This window comes from Nerophis lumbriciformis, linkage group LG06 (genome assembly GCF_033978685.3).
Source record: "Nerophis lumbriciformis linkage group LG06, RoL_Nlum_v2.1, whole genome shotgun sequence".
NCBI classification, from domain to species: Eukaryota; Metazoa; Chordata; class Actinopteri; order Syngnathiformes; family Syngnathidae; genus Nerophis; species Nerophis lumbriciformis.
The window spans coordinates 14,681,816-14,700,887 of record NC_084553.2 but is presented as its reverse complement, the minus strand read 5'-3'; the positions used below and the strand labels follow the sequence as shown (position 1 = coordinate 14,700,887).

Sequence of the window (19,072 nt, the reverse complement as noted above, 5' to 3'; positions counted from 1 at the left end):
AGAGTACGATGCTTCTGACAAACGGTCCGGTTCTCAGGATTGTGGTCCTTCTAAAGACGGCGGTGCTTGCTGAGTCCATCGGCACACTGAAAGAGAAGCAAAGAGCAGAGACAGGCACATAGCGGAATTATTGTGGACCCAGCTGGTGCGCTTACCACACGGCTGATGTGCATACATTTCAATAGGTCATGAATATTTATTTTAACTATGTTGGCGAGGAAGATGAGCTGTAATTTATTCAACACCAAAGTTCTGTTGGGTTCTTGTAGGAAGCCCAACCACGGTGCTCTTAGGTCTGTCAACAGACACCAGTCGCATTACCTGGAGGGACTAGAACTTTCTGCGTCATTAAAACCGGCAATTAGAACCAAGATAAGAGTCCATGTAGACCCAACCTAGCCGCACCTAATTATAATTATATAATAATAATATACTGTGTAGGTTCTAAACTGGTACAACATTGGTTTTAAAGGTGCTAGACTGGTTCTATACCCATTGTGTATTCTTGAACCTGTGCTTTGAGGTAAACTTGCTTTGGTCCAATAAAGTGCTCCTTGAGAAACAAGTCCTGCAACAGAACAGTCTAGAGCGTTCCGTCGGTCGCTTGTGCAAATCATGAGGTAGCCGAGGTCAAGGTGATCTCATCTGAGAGGTAGCTGAGGTCAGAGGTTCTCCAAAGTGTCGGACTTTCTGGGTTTCTGGTTGACATCAGAGCGTAGGTAGTTGAGGTAGTTCATGTCAAAGGTCATGTCCCTGCGCCTTTTAGTCGCCATCCGAGTTGTCTTCAAGTCAACTTTGGCTCTTTTTTTTGCTGCTGCCGACTCGTCCTTTTTATCTCTCTGTGACTCGTCCTTTTTAACATTTGATGACTCGTCCTTTTTAACTTGTGGTGACTTGTTGTTGTGGTCTGGTTTGATGTGGCTTTGGTGTTCCAGTTCTGGACCGATCTGGTTCCTTCGAAAGAAGTGCCGGATTGTTTTGCACCAGTTTTTTTTGGACTGCTGCCGTGGACATAGACCCGGGGAACCGAGACCTTGTGTCGGCGGATCAGGTCTGCTGTTGGTCTGACAAAGGTTCTGCAACCAGGTCTTCAGCTTGACATGCGGAACAGGTTCATCTGTCCTTTTTTTAGTCCTGAAAAGTTGACAGAACTTTTGCCGCCAGTTCTTTGGGTTGGTGATAAGACCCACGTCAGGTTTAGGGTCAGTGGGGTCCTTGTGGAAGTAATTGGCTGGGCAGAATTTCATCTTGTCAAAGCTGTCCGCCACACTGAAACAACACAGTCAAAAATGGAGACATTCCCTGCCTAGAATTAATTCTGGTCTTCAGGTTCTATCAAAAGTTCTGGATCTTGTTGGACTCACTATAAGCTGCTGTTCCGGTGCTCACTCAGGTGGCTCATGGTCAGGAAGGGGTGCTTAAGAGCCTCCTCAGGGGTGATCCTCCGCTCAGGGTCCATATGGAGAAGACACGTGAGGAGGTCCACAAAGGCCTTACGGTCCTCCAACTCAACGGGCTCGTTCACCTGTGGGTTAAGCTAGAGGAAGTCCCAAACAGTTTGTCATGGTCACATTACATAGTTTAGTGTTTTCTTAACTTCAGCGGACTTACTTTGACCAGGTCGTCCAAACATTTGAAAGACCACGGCAATGCATCAGGACGGACGCCAGTTTTGTCGTGGTACTCCTTCTCCGTCTGCAGCGGAGACGAACACAACTCACGTCAGTCATGGAGCTTCCTCGAAGACAAATGTCCAGAAGACCGTACCATCAGTCGCCACTTCGGGTGATCGCCGTCAATGTCTCTGTTGCTCCTCTTGAAATATTTGTGAGTGTTTTTGCTGGCGCTAAGGAGATGGTCAGGAATACGTCCTACGACCTCGACCATGCTGCGCAGCTGTAGAGACAAGTCCACAAGTAGTGCACACATCAAGTCTTCACGGATCGTAGGTGATGTCGACTGACCATGTTGTAGTTGGAGTTAGCCAAGAAGAGGTAGTTGCCGAGGTACAAGAAGGACAGGACGCAGCCCAGAGACCACATGTCGATGGCTTCGGCGAAGGGAAGACCCAGAGCGACTTCGGGTGCCCTGTTGACAGCAGAGTCATGTGACTTGATGACTGGAGGTAACAAAAAGGGGATCTGTTCTACAGACCTGTTGCCCATGGGCTGCAGGGCCACGCCGTAACTGAGCGGCGCTTCCGAAGTGGTGATGGACAAGCCGAAGTCGATGAGCTTGACCCTGAAGGGCTGAATTGCATGGTTGACTAGCATGATGTTGTCCGACTTCAGGTCTGTGTGGATCACGCCGATGCTCTTAAGAGCATCAAAGGCCGTCAGCAGCTGGAGAAGTGTCAAAGATTTGACTGACGCGCTATTCTTAACTAAGGACCTTTTAATGTGTGTGTTCTACCTGCTGGGCAACGGGTCGGATGTCGTTGGGCGAGAAGGTCTTCCAGCGTTTGTCGTAGACCATGCTGAACAAGCTGGTGTCCAGCAGCTCAAAGACCAGACAAGGGTGTCCATTGAAGGTAAACGTCTCGATAAACTCCACGATGCTCTTCTTTTCCGGGTCCAGCACGCTCACGATCTCCTGCATGTCGATCTGTATACAGCAGACCGCATCACATGTTCTACAGGTTCTACCTTTCACTGAGACCACCAAAGACGCTTGGACGCACCAACCTCATTTTCAAATAAGGCGTAGTTTTTGTGGACTTTCAGGGCCATGTTCTTTGCCGTCCCCAAGTTGCTACATCTGAAGACGTGGCTGCTGGTTCCTCGATCCAAAAGTTTCTGGATGTGGTAGAAACTTGTGTTGCTCTTCACGATGGAACCTTCCATCTCAGCCAGACCGTGGGTTTCCGTTTGGGACGAACACCCTGAAGTATATGGAGAGAAGGCAGACTGTGGGATGGTCAGTGGGGGGGATCATACCATCAACATGCCAACATGCATGATGAACAACCCTATGCAGCAAAGTCCAGGGACTAGAAACACAGGATGGAAACTAATGTAAAAACTAGCACTACATCCTAGTGGGGAACATAGACCAGCGGATAGAACCTAACTTGGGTAGGGACTAAAACTACGTCCTAGTGAGAGGAACATAGGCCAGTGGATAGTACCTAGCTTTGGTAGGGACTAAAACTATGTCCTAGAGAGAGCAACATGGGCCTTGGATAGAACCTAGCTTGAGTAGGGACTAAAATTACATCCTAGGGAGAGGAACATAGACCAGTATATAGACCTAACTTAGGTTGAGACTAGTACTACGTCCTAGAGAGAGGTACATAGACCAGTGGATAGACCTAACTTAGGTTAGGACTAGAACTACGTCCTAGAGAGAGGAACATAGGCCAGTGGATAGAACCTAGCTTTGGTAGGGACTAACACTACGTCCTAGAGAGGGCAACATAGGCCTTGGATAGAACCTAGCTTGAGTAGGGACTAAAACTACATCCTAGAGAGAGAAACATAGACCAGTGGATAGACCTAACTTAGGTTAGGACTAGAACTACGTCCTAGAGAGAGGAACATAGACCAGTGGATAGAACCTAACTTGGGTTGGGACTAGAACTACGTCCTAGATAGTGGAATATAGGCCAGTGGATAGAACCTAGTTTTGGTAGGGACTAAAACTACGTCCTAGAGAGGGCAACATAGGCCTTGGATAGAACCTAGCTTGAGTAGGGACTAAAACTACATCCTAGAGAGAGGAACATAGACCAGTGGATAGAACCTAACTTGGGTAGGGACTACAATTACGTCCCAGTGAGAGGAACATAGGCCAAGGGATAGTACCTAGCTTTGGTAGGGACTAAAACTACGTCGTAGAAAGAGGAACATAGGCCAGTGGATATAACCTAGCTTGGGTAGGGACTAAAACTACATCCTAGAGAGAAGAACATAGACCAGTGGAGAGAACCTAACTTAGGTTAGGAATAGAACTACGTCCTAGAGAGAGGAACATAGACCAGTGGATAGAACCTAACTTGGGTTGGGACTAGAACTACGTCCTAGATAGTGGAATATAGGCCAGTGGATAGAACCTAGCTTTGGCAGGGACTAAAACTACATCCTAGAGAGGGCAACATAGGCCTTGGGTAGAACCTAGCTTGAGTAGGGACTAAAACTACATCCTAGAGAGAAGAACATAGGCCAGTGGATAGAACCTAGCTTTGGTAGGGACTAAAACTATGTCCTAGAGAGGGCAACATAGGCCTTGGATAAAACCTAGCTTGAGTAGGGACTAAAACTACATCCTAGGGAGAGGAACATAGACCAGTGGATAGAACCTAACTTGGGTAGGGACTAGAACTACGCCCCAGTGAGAGGAACATAGGCCAGTGGACAGAACCTAGCTTGGAGACTAGACTAATTCCAAACAAAATAACTTAATCCAGTGGATAGATCCTACTCGTGGGCCTAAGGCAAAGTGGAGATGTATCAAGAATGAACTGAATGTGGAAATGTGCGGCGCCTCACCCCAACTTCACGCTACGTACGCACATTTCTACACGCTGTGGATACTTTGGCGACACACAGAGGTGATGCTGGGTAACTACAGCTGTAACAATCACTCCTCAGACTGACTGATGAGCACATCAGAGACATGAACAATTAACACCTCTCGTGTGTGCAATTACACAAACTCTAATGGTGCACTGCGAAGAGACGGTGTTTAAGGAGACTTGGAGACCTGAACTAAGTCCACATGATAGAACTTACACCAAAGGACAAAAGCCAGGACTAGCCTTGAAGCCAGAAAAAAAAACCCAAGTCCAGACGAGTATTAAATCCATATTAAGAATCTAGTCCAGTGGATTGAACCTAAACCGGAGACTAAACCTTGGTACACATGATAGAACATAGACTAGAAGACATTACCTAACCTGGAGACTAAACTTAAAAACCCAGCTAGGACTAGAAAAATTCCACTTTAAGAACCTAGACCAATGGATAGAACTCCAGTGGAAACTAGAACCATGTTCACAGGATAGTACCGAGACTGAAGATCTAACTTGGAGACGAGTACTTAGTCCACACTATACAACTTAGACTAGAGCAGTGGTTCTCAAACTTTATTTTACCAAGTACCTCCTTAGCAAACACTTGATTCTCCAAGTACCACCATAATGACCAACGTTAAAATACAGTAGCATAGTAGGCCTCAGTATTCATAAAAACAAGGCAGAGGTTTTATTTTACATTTTTGGCCACAGTTTGAACAGTAACACTGTGTTTGAATATAAGAAAATAAAACACTGTACTTAATTATTTGCCGTACCACTAGATGGTTTGAGAATTACTGGACTAGACGACAGAACCTAACCTGGAGACTAGTTTTGAGTCCAGAGAAAACTTACAAAACCCAAAACCAGTGAAGTTGGCACTTTGTGTAAATGGTAAATAAAAACAGAATACAATGATTTGCAAATCCTTTTCAACTTATATTCAATTAAATAGACTGCAAAGACAAGATACTTAACTTTCAAAATTTTTGCAAATATTAGCTCATTTGGAATTTGATGCCTGCAACATGTTTCAAAAAAGCTGGCACAAGTGGCAAAAAAGACTGCAAAAGTTGAGGAATGCTCATCAAACACTTATTTGGAACATCCCACAGGTGAACAGGCTAATTGGGAACAGGTGGGTGCCATGATTGGGTATAAAAGCAGCTTTCATGAAATGCTTAGTCATTCACAAACAAGAATGGGGCGAGCGTCACCACTTTGTCAACAAATGCATGAGGCAATTGTCCAACAGTTCAAGAAAAACATTTCCCAACAAGCTATTGCAAGGGATTTAGGAATTTCACTATCTACGGTCCGTAATATCCTCAAAAGGTTCAGAGAATCTGGAGAAATCACTGCACGTAAGCGATGATATTATTATCAGGCAACACTGCATCAAAAAGCGACATCAGTGTGTAAAGGATATCACCACATGGGCTCAGGAACACTTCAGAAAACCACTGTCAGTAACTACAGTTGGTCGCTACATCTGTAAGTGCAAGTTAAAACTCTGCGATGCAAAGCCATTTATCAACAACACCCAGAAACGCTTCGCTGGGCCCGAGCTCATGCAAAGTGGAAAAGTGTTCCGTGGTCTGACGAGTCCACATTTCAAATTGTTTTTGGAAACTGTGGATGTCGTGACCTGTGGACCAAAGAGGAAAAGAACCATCCGGATTGTTCTAGGCGCAAAGTTGAAAAGCCAGCATCTGTGATGGTATGGGGGTGTATTAGTGCTCAAGGCATGGGTAACTTACACATCTGTGAAGGCACCATTAATGCTGAAAGGTACATACAGGTTTTGGAGCAACATATGTTGCCATCCAAGCAACGTTATCATGGACGCCCCTGCTTATTTCAGCGAGACAATGCCAAACCACGTGTTACATCAACGTGGCTTCATAGTAAAAGAGTGCGGGTACTAGACTGGCCTGTCTGTAGTCCAGACCTGTCTCCCATTGAAAATGTGTGACGCATTATGAAGCATAAAAGTTCCCAAACGTTTACTGAGTGTTGTTAAAAGGAAATGCCATGTAACACAGTGGTAAAAATGCCCCTGTGCCAACTTTTTTGCAATGTGTTGCTGCCATTAAATGATTATTTGCACAAAAAAAAATAAGTTTCTCAGTTCGAACATTAAATATTTTGTCTTTGCAGTCTATTCAATTGAATATAAATTGAAAAGGATTTGCAAATCATTGTATTCTGTTTTTATTTACAAATTACACAACATGCCAACTTCACTGGTTTTGGGGTTTTGTAAACAAGTGGCTATAACCTAGCCCAGAACGAGAGTAATCCAGCCGGCATTTTACCACATTCTTCACGGGAACTCCAACCCTGGCCGTTCATATTGAGAGGCAAGCGTGTTGACCACTGGACTAAAAGCCCTCACTCTCGAAGTTGCCGAGGAGTGAGGTTTTCCAACGTACATCTGGCGCAGCTGGCCCCCGTTAGACCAGAACCGCAGTCGTTTGTCATTAAGAACCAAGTCCGGTGGCTCAACCCTAACCTGGAAACCAGAACCATGTTCAGAGGATAGTACGTAGACTACAACCACTTAGACCTGTGTACAGTATGTAACCCTGTCCAAAGATTAAAAACGAAGAACCCAGACCAGTGGACAGAACCTAACATGGGACCTAGACCCAAGTCTATTTTAGAAGAGACGACAGGGTTTAAACCTGGAGACAAGGACTAAGTCCATAAAAAAGAAATTAATCCAGAAGTGGTCCCAGAGCTCGCTCCTAGTGAAATAAGAGCTGGGATGGTGGCGACGACCTTTAACCCCACGGGTGGTTACCTGGGTCATCTGTGGCCAGGCGTGAGGCGGTCAGGCGGGTGCAGACATGTCCAGTCAGCCAACATGTGCTCCAGCTGCTGACATGAACACAGAAAAGCTGTCAGTCCTCTCAACAATTCTTTGTAAGACCACCATGGAAAAAGTTGCCCTTGTTTCTCGCCCGAATCATCAAAGTTGGGTGATGTCATCAAGGTGCACGAGTGGCATCATTGTCCACTGATGACGCCCAGGTTGAATTATGTCATCCCGCTCCGCCCAGGAGGTGGATGACATCAGCTGACACCTGCTCCTCGCTACAACCGCACAAACATGGAAAACTAACTTTCAAAACGTTTTCATCAATTTTCTTTCCAGACTTCATCGTAACGCCACGACCACGGACTACAAACTTGATATGTATTTTAGTTTTAGTCACATTTTAGTCGACTACAAAACCCAAAACCAGTGAAGTTGGCACGTTGTGTAAATGGTAAATAAAAACAGAATACAATGATTTGCTAATCCTTTCCAACTTGGAATAGACTTCAAAGACAAGATATTTAAGTACAGAAAAGTTGGATCCTCACAAATCCTTGCTAAGAGAGCACAGCTTGTAGGTTTCAATGTGCACAACTGAATAGCTTAGTTCAGTGGTTCTTAACCTGGGTTCGATTGAACCCTAGGGGTTCGGTGAGTCGGCCTCGGGGGTTCGGCGGAGGTCAAAATAAAAACTTCTCCCTATCGGCGTATTACGGATACGGCAACAGCAGAAGTCAGACTGATTTGCAGGTGTGTAATTTGTTGTGAGTTTATGCACTGTGTTGGTTTTGTTGTTTGAACAAGGTGATGTTCATGCACGGTTCATTTTGTGCACCAGTAAAAAAACATGGTAACACTTTAGTATGGGGAACATATTCACCATTAATTAGTTGCTTATTAACATGCAAATTAGTAACATATTGGCTCTTAACTAGTCATTAAGTACTTATTAATGCCTTATTCGGCATGACCCTGACCCTAACCCTAACCAAATAACTCTAAATTAAGTCTTTATTACTTAGAATATGTTCCCCTAGTGTCCAAATAACTCTAAATTAAGTCTTTGTTACTTAGAATATGTTCTCCTAGTGTCCAAATACTGTAACTCTAAATTAAGTATTTGTTTCTTAGAATGTTTCCCGATTGTCCAAATAACTCTAAATTTAGTCTTTGTTACTTAGAATATGTTTCCCGAGTGTCCAAATAACTCTAAATTAAGTCTTTGTTACTTAGAATATGTTCCCCGAGTGTCCAAATAACTCTAAATTAAGTCTTTGTTAGTTAGAATATGTTTCCCGAGTGTCCAAATAACTCATAATTTAGTCTTTGTTACTTAGAATATGTTCCCCGAGTGTCCAAATAACTCTAAATTAAGTCTTTGTTACTTAGAATATGTTTCCCGAGTGTCCAAATAACTCATAATTTAGTCTTTGTTACTTAGAATATGTTCCCCAAGTGTCCAAATAACTCTAAATTAAGTCTTTGTTACTTAGAATATGTTCCCCGAGTGTCCAAATAACTAAAAATTTAGTCTTTGTTACTTAGAATAAGTTCCCCTAGTGTCCAAATAACTCCAAATGTAGTCTTTGTTACTTAGAATATGTTCCCCTAGTGTCCAAATAACTCCAAATGTAATCTTTGTTACTTAGAATATGTTCCCCTAGTGTCCACATAACTCTAAATTTAGTCTGTGTTACTTAGAATATGTTCCCCATACTAAAGTGTTAGCAAAAACATATAACTTTGTCTTGAATTTGAAAAAAATATATATTTTAATTTTTCCCTAAAGAAGGGTTCGGTGAATGCGCATATGGAACTGGTGGGGTTCGGTACCTCCAACAAGGTTAAGAACCACTGGCTTAGTTGCTCAGACAGTAATGTGTAATATAAGTTCTGATTGGGGTATGTTTTGTTGCGTCTGACCAGCCTTCCCTCCCAGGGAATTAAAGCCACTTGTCAATCCCAAGTTCTTTAGATGACATATATGCAGAGTAAGAAGGACCATCAAGACAGAATAGAAATATTATCAAGTTTTACTAAAGCTTAAGGAAACCAGCCCACACCAATACATTCATACCGGCTTCTCGAATTGGTCTAACATTCAAACGGAAGAGACAACTTCTTGAATACGAAAACAGCCCCCACCCTGTCCAGAAAGAAATACAGCCTCATTGTTCTAATACAGATAAGACACAAAAGGGGAGTACTCCAACTCCCACATTCCTTCGACTTTCAAGGTAAAGCACACAGTTTACTTGCGGACATAAGATACAAACACAGAAAGAGTACAAATGGAAAAACACTAGATACTCTAAACATGACTATGAATAAAGAAAGAACTCTTAAACATATATGCATTCTCCACAGTATTTAACGGGGAAAGACGTTAATGCCTCGTGTTTTCATGTTAGCATTTAAATCGAGCCAGCTGGCACCAGTAAGGCTGCCGTGGCTCGTGAGTTTACAAAAGTGCAGTTATCGGTTTTTAGATCAATTAAATTGAAAATACTAACCGTGTTGTCGCTGTCATTAACGGCTATCCCTACAATACAGTCTTGTTTCCCGCTTGTGATTGGCTAGATTTCTAACTTGTCCCACCCACTTAAAGACGAAATTAAATATGATTGGATTTCTTCTCTGTCACTTATTTTCGTCTAGTTTTTATTCGTCAACTAATTTTGTCATTGTTGTCTTCAACATGCTTTTGTTGTGAATCGTTATCGTCCTATCTTAAATCTGGGATTTTTTGTAGGTACAAAAACGACAGGCTAAAAAACACCTTTTACCCTTTTTCATTTCTGTACTTAGAAAAAAAATGGAGAAAAAATCTGGGATTTTTTCTAAGTACAGAAATGAAAAAGGGTAAAAGGTGTTTTTTAGCCTCTTGTTTTTGTACCTAGAAAAAATCCCAGATTTTTTCTCTGTTTTATTTTTAAGTACAGAAACGAAAAAAGGGGAAAAGGAGGTGTTTTTTTTAGCCTCTCTCGTTTTTGTACTTAGAAAAAAAACAGAGAAAAAATCTGGGATTTTTTCTAAGTACAAAAACGAGAGAGGCTAAAAACCACCTCCTTTTACCCTCTTTCGTTTCTGTACTAGAAAAAAAACAGAAAAAATCTGGGATTTTTTCTAAGTACAAAAATGAGAGAGGCTAAAAAAAACACCTCCTTTTCCCCTTTTTTCGTTTCTGTACTTACAAATAAAATAGAGAAAAAATCTGGGATTTTTTCTAGGTACAAAAACGAGAGAGGCTAAAAAACACCTTTTACCCTTTTTCATTTCTGTACTTAGAAAAAAAATGGAGAAAAAATCTGGGATTTTTTCTAAGTACAAAAACGAGAGAGGCTAAAAAAACAACTCCTTTTACCCTCTTTCGTTTCTGTACTTAGAAATAAAACAGAGAAAAAATCTGGGATTTTTTCTAAGTACAAAAACGAGAGAGGCTAAAAAACACCTTTTACCCTCTTTCATTTCTGTACTTAGAAAAAAAACTGAGAATTTTTTCTAAGTACAAAAACGAGAGAGACTAAAAAACACCTTTTACCCTCTTTAATTTCTGTACTTAGGAAAAAAATGGAGAAAAAATCTGGGATTTTTTCTAATTACAAAAACGAGAGAGGCTAAAAAAACAACTCCTTTTACCCTCTTTCGTTTCTGTACTTAGAAATAAAACAGAGAAAAAATCTGGGATTTTTTCTAAGTACAAAAACCAGAGAGGCTAAAAACCACCTCCTTTTACCCTCTTTCGTTTCTGTACTTAGAAAAAAATCTCATCCAAATCCAATGAGATTTTTTTTTTGGCTGGGATTTTTTCTAAGTACAGAAATGAGACAGGCTTAACTTTTCACCTACTTTTACCTTCTTTTGATTTTGTCGTTTTTTTCCTGGTTATCGTTGACGATAACTAAGACGAACATTTTTAGTCAACAAAAATGAACACTGCTCCTGACAACTTGCGTCCTCTGCAGTGGACAATAGTGTTTTGCATAACAAAACTATTTTTACCGACAAAATAAAACACCCGAAAACAAAAGTCCACTACAGAGGATACAACTTTATTTTTAAGCCGTGAGCCACCACTTGGACACACCTGCTGCAGCTGTATTTACATTTAGTCAGCAGCTTGTATTGTCTTTTCTGTTTTAAAGTACACAAACATACACAACTCCTCATATGCATACAAAAAACACTTTTTTATTGATTCAGTATAATTATTTTTTCTTTGTGCAAAAATCTGAACATTGAATTGAAACATTTGCTCAGTGTGAAAATGACATAAAAATTAAATATCTCAGACTTTTTACATCTTTTGGGTTTCCATTGAAAGACAAATGCAACAATTGGATTGCAAAACATAAAAAAAAACGTGGAAGTCTTCGCCCAGACAGGAAGTGACCTCAACAACATCCATCAGCTATCAAGCTGGTCACCAAATCATACAAAAATATTTTCTCTGGCATTCCTTCTGACGTTTAATAAGTCAAATGTAAACTAACATCTCGTCCGCCATTAAAGTGAATCATTGTCTAAACTTCACAACATTTTACTAAGTCAAACCTGATCTTGGCTTTGTGCTTTGCTAAGAAAACTTCTGGAAGAAGAATTTATTTTCTGGAGTCCACAGACATGAAATGTACTTGCATATAGGAAGTGTACTTGCATATAGGAAATGGACCTTTGAACAGGAAGTGTACTTGCATATAGGAAGTGTACTTGCATATAGGAAATGGACCTTTGAACAGGAAGTGTACTTGCATATATGAAGTGTACTTGCATATAGGAAGTGTACTTGCATATAGGAAGTGTACTTGCATATAGGAAGTGTACTTGCATATAGGAAATTTACCTTTGAACAGGAAGTGTACTTGCATATAGGAAGTGTACTTGCATATAGGAAGTGTACTTGCATATAGGAAATTTACCTTTGAACAGGAAGTGTACTTGCATATAGGAAATGGACCTTTGAACAGGAAGTGTACTTGCATATAGGAAGTGTATTTGCATATAGGAAGTGTACTTGCATATAGGAAATTGACCTTTGAACAGGAAGTGTACTTGCATATAGGAAGTGTACTTACAAACAGGAAGAGTACTGCCATATAGGAAGTGTGCCTACAAACAGGAAGTGTACTTGCAGACAGGAAGTGGGTGTTCAAATGTCAGTCCGTGGACAGGAAGTGGACTCAGTGCTTGCTGGTGGGTTTAAGGAAGCGTTGTGACTTCCGTCTGCTCATGTGGTGTTGTTGTTGTGACATATAAGCATCGGATATGGACGCCATCATTTTCTGTGGGTATCCATGGCAACAGTGTAAGGGAAGGAGTTACGCACTCAGATGTAAACACACGCACTACACACACCTGTGCTGTGTTTGCGTCTCTCAGCTGAACGCCGCGTACAGAATCATGAACGTCTTTTTTGGGAAGTTTCAACTTGTGCTGCTCCTGGAAGACAAATGTTGCATGTTTTTGACAACTTTCATTGTAGTTGTGTAGTGTGCTTCCTTGTTGTTGTGGTTGTGTAGTGTGCTACCTTGTTTTTATTTTATTTAGTTGTGTAGTGTGCTACCTTGTTTTTCATTCATTTTTACTTGTGTAGTGTGCTACCTTGTTTTTATTTTATTTAGTTGTGTAGAGTGCTACTTTGTTTTTATTTTATTTAGTTGTGTAGTGTGCTACCTTATTTTTAAATTAAGTTTTAGTTGTGTAGTGTGCTTCCTTGTTGTTGTAGTTGTGTAGTGTGCTACCTTGTTTTTAATTCATTTTTAGTTGTGTAGTCTGATACCTTGTTTTTATTTTATTTAGTTGTGTAGTGCGCTACCTTATTTTCAACATTTTTTTAGTTGTGTAGTGTGCTACCTTGTTTTTATTTTATTTTTAGTTGTGTGCTAAGTTATTTTTAATCAATTTTAGTTGTGTAGTGTGCTACATTATTTTTAATCAATTTTAGTTGTGTAGTGTGCTACCTTATTTTTATTTAATTGAGTTGTGTAGTGTGCTACCTTATTTTTTTATTTTATTTAGTTGTGTTACCTTGTTTTTATTTTATTTTTAGTTGTGTAGTGTGCTACCTTATTTTTAATTATGTTTTGTTGTGTAGTGTGCTACCTTGTTTTTATTTTATTTTTACTTATGTAGTGTGCTGCCTTGTTTTTAATTCATGTTTAGCTGTATAGTGTTACCTTTTTTTTTTTTTTATTAATTTTAGTTGTGTAGTGTGCTACCTTGTTTTTATTTTATTTAGTTGTGCTGTGTGCTTCCTTGTTGTTGTAGTTGTGTAGTGTGCCACCTTGTTTTTCATTCATTTTTACTTGTGTGGTGTGCTACCTTGTTTTTATTTTATTTTTACTTATGTAGTGTGCTGCCTTGTTTTTAATTCGTAGTTAGTTGTGTAATGTGCTACCTTGTTTTTATTTTATTTAGTTGTGTTGTGTGCTACCTTGTTTTTATTTTATTTTTAGTTGTGTAGTGTGCTACCTTATTTTTGATAATTTTTGTTGTTTAGTGTGCTACCTTGTTTTTATTTCATTTTTAGTTGTGTAGTGTGCTACCTTGTTTTTATTTCATTTTTAGTTGTGTTGTGTGCTACCTTGTTTTTATTTCATTTTTAGTTGTGTAGTGTGCTACCTTGTTTTTATTTCATTTTTAGTTGTGTTGTGTGCTACCTTGTTTTTATTTAATGTTTAGTTGTGTAGTTTGATACCTTGTTTTTATTTTATTTTTAGTTGTGTAGTGTGCTAACTTGTTTTAATTCATTTTTGTTGTGTAGTTTGCTACCTTGTTTTTATTTTATTTAGTTGTGTTGTGTGCTGCCTTGTTTTTATTTTATTTTTAGTTATGTAGTGTGCTGCCTTGTTTTAATTCATGTTTAGTTGTGTAGTGTGCTACCTTGTTTTTAATTCACTTTTCTTGTGCAGTGTGCTACCTTGTTTTTATTTTATTTTTAGTTGTATAATGTGCTAACTTATTTTATTTTTAGTTGTGTAGTGTGCTGCCTTGTTTTTAATTCATGTTTAGTTGTCTTGTGTGCAACCTTGTTTTTATTTTATTTTTAGTTGTGCAATGTGCTACAGTGCTACCATATTTTTAATTCATTTTTCTTGTGTAGTGTGCTACCTTGTTTTTAATTCATGTTTAGTTATGTAGTGTGCTACCTTGTTTTTATTTTATTTAGTTGTGTAGTGTGCTACCTTGTTTTTAATTCATGTTTAGTTGTGTAGTGTGCTACCTTGTTTTTTTATTTTATTTTTAGTTGTGTATTATGTTAAATTGACATTTTATTTTTAGTTGTGTTGTGTGCTTCCTTGTTGTTTTTTTTAAATGTTGTAGTTTTGTACTTAAGTACCTTGTTTTTTTCTCAGTGTTGTACTTGTGTTGTGTGCTACTTCGTAGTTATTGTCAGTGTTGTAGTTGTGTTGTGTGCTACTTTGTAGTTGTATACTTTGTTACCTTTTTAGTGTTTTTTTTTAAGTGTTATAGTTGTGTGCTACCTTATTATTTGTGAGTGTTACAGTTGTGTAGTGTGTAACTTCGTTGTTGTCGTGTAGTGCGTAACCTTGTTGTTGTGTTACAGTTGTGTAGTGCCTAACCTTGCAGTAGATGTTGAGTTGCGTTCCGAGGACAGTGGGAGGAGCGTAGAAGTTGTCAAACAAACACTCCCAGTCTTTGGTGAAGTGACCCACAAAGTCCAGCTCCTTGACACACACAACCCTCCTACACAAGCGACGGCGACAACATGACAACAACGTAGTGGTTGTGTACACATGTGCATTGTGTGTACCTGTTGGTGACGACAATGTTGGTCTTTCTGTGTCCAGGAAACGGACAATAGTCTCGGAAAACCTCTCCTTCCAGCTGCTTGATCTCAGAGCGCTGCGACCGCACGCACACACACACACACACACACACACACACACACACACACACACACACACACACACACACACATATGCGAACACACACACTTGCAAGTTAACTTTCTTGTCCAATGAGGCGTCAGGTGAGTGGACACGCCCACCTGATGCAGGTTTAGTCACATGGAAGTGATGGCTTCTTCAGTTGTGTACTTTTATTAACACACAAGAGATCATGCTGACACACGGTTACACAACGTGGATACACTGCTACAAAAATATCGCTGGGGCAAACTACAGTATGTACAGAAGTGTATACTGTGCACATGTCCATGAAATGACAGTAAGGAAAGCCTGGTCAAGACGATGCAATCACACCAGCTTTAGTCGACTTCGTGCTGCATGTGAGACAAACACACAAGAAGACCAAGAAGAAGAAGAAGAAGAAGAAGAAGAAGAAAGGTGAGAAGTTAGCGTGTTAGTGAAGCATGCTGGGAATTCTCAACAGGAAAAAGCAAACATGGAGAAGTGACGAGACACTCGTGGAGAATTTGGAATTTCACTGAAGTTCATTTGAAGAATTGGAATTACAGGAAGTGGAATTCAGAGAAATTCCTAATAGCAGTGGTTCTCAAACTTGTGTCGCCAAAAACCACCTCAGAAAACACTCCCAAGTACCACCTTAGTGACCAATATTAAAATACAGTCGTGTAGTCGGCCTAAGTATTCATTAAAAACAAGGCAGAGGTTTTACTTAACAAGTATATTTAATATTTTGTCCACTGCAACATTACACACAGTTTGAACAGTAACACTGTGTTTGAATATTTAATTGATTCTTTGGCGTACCACTAGATAGGGGTGTCCAAACATTTTGACTTGAGGGCCGCATTGGGCTTAACATTTTTGGTAGAGGGTCGTAATGTATACAAATATATATATATATATATATATATATATATATATATATATATATATACACACATATAAATACATACAGTATATATATATATATATATATATACACGTATAAATACATACAGTATATATATATATATATATATATGTATAAATATATACAGTATATACAGTATATATATATATATATACATATATATATATACCCACATGGCAGCACGGTGTGACAGGGGTTAGTGCATGTGCCTCACAATATAAAGGTCCTAAGTAGTCCTGGGTTCAATCCCGGGCTCGGGATCTTTCTGTGTGGAGTTTGCATGTTCTCCCCGTGACTGTGTGGGTTCCCTCTGGCTAATCCGGCTTCCACCCACTTCTAAAGACATGCACCTGGGGATAGGTTGATTGGCAACACTAAATTGGCCCTAGTGTGTGAATGTGAGTGTGAATGTTGTCTGTCTATCTGTGTTGGCCTTGCGATGAGATGGCAACTTGTCCAGGGTGTACACCGCCTTCCGCCCGAATGCAGCTGAGATAGGCTCCAGCGACCCCAAAAGGGACAAGCGGTAGAAAATGGATGTATGGATGGATATATACACATATACATATACATATATATATACATATATATATATATATATGTATGTGTGTGTGTGTGTATATATGTATGTTTATATATACGCGTATATACATATATATGCAGATGTATACATATATACACACATATATGTATATGTGTATTTTTGTATACACATTTATTTATATATACACACACACACACACACACACACACACACACACACACACACACACACACGTATTCTACATATTATATTATTATAATGGATTTATAATGAATAAGTAATACCACTGGATATTAAGAGTATGTGAAAGTTTGACTTCTACCTTGTTTACTTCCGGTACAACCACCTTAAAGTTTTGTAATCAATCAGAAATATCAAGCAGCTAAAATGCGCCAAACATGGACAAGTGTGGATAGTGTTTTGCATTTATCCCATCATGCTTTGTAAAATTAAACGACATTTCATCCATTTAAAATGGGTGAAATTTGGTTTCATTTTTTTTATGGTGCAAGAATTTTTTTTGATGATGTCCACAATGTTCAGTGAGCATGTTGTATTATGTGTGAACATGTATGTTGACATTTTGTGTTGATTAGTTGTTTGTTTTTTTTGCACCATGACTCTGGAAGGTTGTTTGCATTGGGTCATATAAGAAAAAGGTTTGCATAATTACAATCAGCTCATAATTAGAGGTCATTGCCCTCAATTCCTAACTTTGGCCACTAATTTGCGACATAATAGTATTGTCAAAATTGTCAGATTACTAAAATGAAGGAAGTCTCCCTGTCGGTAAAATTCCTTAAACTCATGACATCTCCGTGCCAAATTGGATATACTGGCGGGCCGCATTTGGACACCCCTGGACATAATGGAACCTGTGTACCACACAGTTTGAGAATCAATGCCTTATAGCAACATACATCATTTGTTAATTAAATTATTATTAAATCAATTATTTTAAATACTTTACAAACACTAAAATTAAACACACATTCCCTCCAAGTATCGAAATACATTTGGTACCGGTAGCAAAATATTGGTATCGGGACAACCCTAGTCGAGGGTGGAACCCATTATTCATAATCACATTGTTTCTTGTGGAGAACTTTGCTTCACTATACGAACCTTTCGATTCACAAACTTGTTCAAGAAGTAATTAAGTTTGTAAATCGGGGTTCCACTGTATATGGTTGTGACTTCATGTTTGGGCTTTAATTAATGCTCTATGAAAAAAATTGATTTCTTTATAATATTCCTACTTCGTGGAAATTCGTTTTACACAGTCATGCCTGGTACTAATTAACATAATATACGAGGGAAGACTTTAATTAGATAAAGGAAAGCATTCTGGGAAATGAAGTATTTTCTCACCATTTTTATCATTAGTATTATCATCATCGACGTCCCACTGGGGTGAGTTTTTCCTTGCCCTTATGTGGGCTTTGTACCGAGGATGTCGTTGTGGCTTGTGCAGCCCTTTGAGACACTTGTGATTTAGGGCTATATAAATAAACATTGATTGATTGATTGATCATTATCTGCTTTATAAATGTTTTTATTCTTAATCGTCAATAAAAAACATTTGCCTACGTGAGGTTAATAGTATTAATATTTCTATGAAATGTGTCATATATAGAATCTCCTGCAAAGACAAATAGAAGGACGCATGAAGACAAGAGTCAAAGTGTTCCCACCTGAAAAAGGTCAAAGCCTTGTGACTCTGTTAGGTCATAAGGTCGGATGATTCCGTCCTCTCTGATGAGTCGTACTGGACGAAGTTTGGTCACTTCCTCTGTGGACTCCGCCACCCTGCCACACACACACACACACACAAACACACAGAGCTGTAATACAGGTGAATAATGACGAGGCGGCTGACGCGTGGGCATGCTGAGAAGAGGCAGTGCATTGTGGGTACACACGGTGCTGCAGCGTCTCACCTGATGTGACCTCTGCACGACAGCGTGGAACAGTCACGTCAAAAAATACAAAATAAAACAGGTGTGTGAGTCACGTGACCAATCAGGAAGAGCGAGGTTGGCGCGGCGGACCAAAGATGAAAGAATGTGTGTTGAAATCGACTCGTCAAATAGACTCCACCCGCTGAACGCAAGCTATGGCGGCCAAACTACGTGATCAGTCAGCCAATCACCATGGGGAGTACACATGCACGCGCACATGCACAGTATCCACGCTCAGCAGGCTACTGAACAACGCTGCCACAAAGGCTAACAGCGTTTTTATATAGTCGTCATTTCTCTAATTTAGTGTTGTTGTCATGCGTTACGTTTGTCATCATCCACCATAGTTGAAGTCCTGTGTCATGTTTGTAATCATCTGCCATGTTTGTAGTCCTTTATCATGTTTGTAATCATCTGCCATGTTTGTA

At 39.7% G+C, this 19,072-nt stretch overlaps 2 protein-coding genes across 7 annotated transcripts in view; both read right to left on the bottom strand.

Moving 5' to 3' along the window:
- Positions 1–182: 182 nt before the first annotated feature.
- LOC133608518 (homeodomain-interacting protein kinase 2-like) lies at positions 183–10,110 on the bottom strand. 3 transcript variants are annotated; one of them, XM_072913346.1, is made up of 9 exons: positions 7,320–10,109; positions 2,685–2,906; positions 2,413–2,604; positions 2,155–2,342; positions 1,965–2,088; positions 1,768–1,896; positions 1,612–1,695; positions 1,365–1,537; positions 183–1,269 (listed from the first exon to the last, which is right to left on the bottom strand). In XM_072913346.1, the coding sequence occupies exons 1-9, from the start codon at positions 7,326–7,328 to the stop codon at positions 663–665; spliced, it is 1,728 nt and encodes a 575-aa protein (XP_072769447.1). In that variant the 5' UTR covers positions 7,329–10,109; the 3' UTR covers positions 183–662. The 3 variants fall into 3 exon arrangements, with proteins under 3 accessions (XP_072769447.1, XP_061819778.1, XP_061819781.1); XM_061963794.2 differs by having other exon boundaries at positions 1,965–2,342; positions 7,320–10,110; XM_061963797.2 differs by having other exon boundaries at positions 1,965–2,342; positions 2,685–2,881.
- A 1,396-nt stretch (positions 10,111–11,506) lies between these two features.
- Positions 11,507–19,072, bottom strand: part of vps13c (vacuolar protein sorting 13 homolog C) — an 85,123-nt gene continuing 77,557 nt past the window's right edge. For all 4 annotated transcript variants that reach the window (XM_061963789.2, XM_061963791.2, XM_061963790.2 and 1 more), the window contains 5 exons: positions 18,378–18,492; positions 15,112–15,203; positions 14,921–15,044; positions 12,693–12,776; positions 11,507–12,619 (listed from right to left, as the gene is read on the bottom strand). In XM_061963789.2, the coding sequence (XP_061819773.2) occupies positions 12,518–12,619; positions 12,693–12,776; positions 14,921–15,044; positions 15,112–15,203; positions 18,378–18,492 (517 nt within the window). In that variant the 3' untranslated portion in view covers positions 11,507–12,517. The remainder of the gene's footprint in view (positions 12,620–12,692; positions 12,777–14,920; positions 15,045–15,111; positions 15,204–18,377; positions 18,493–19,072) is intronic.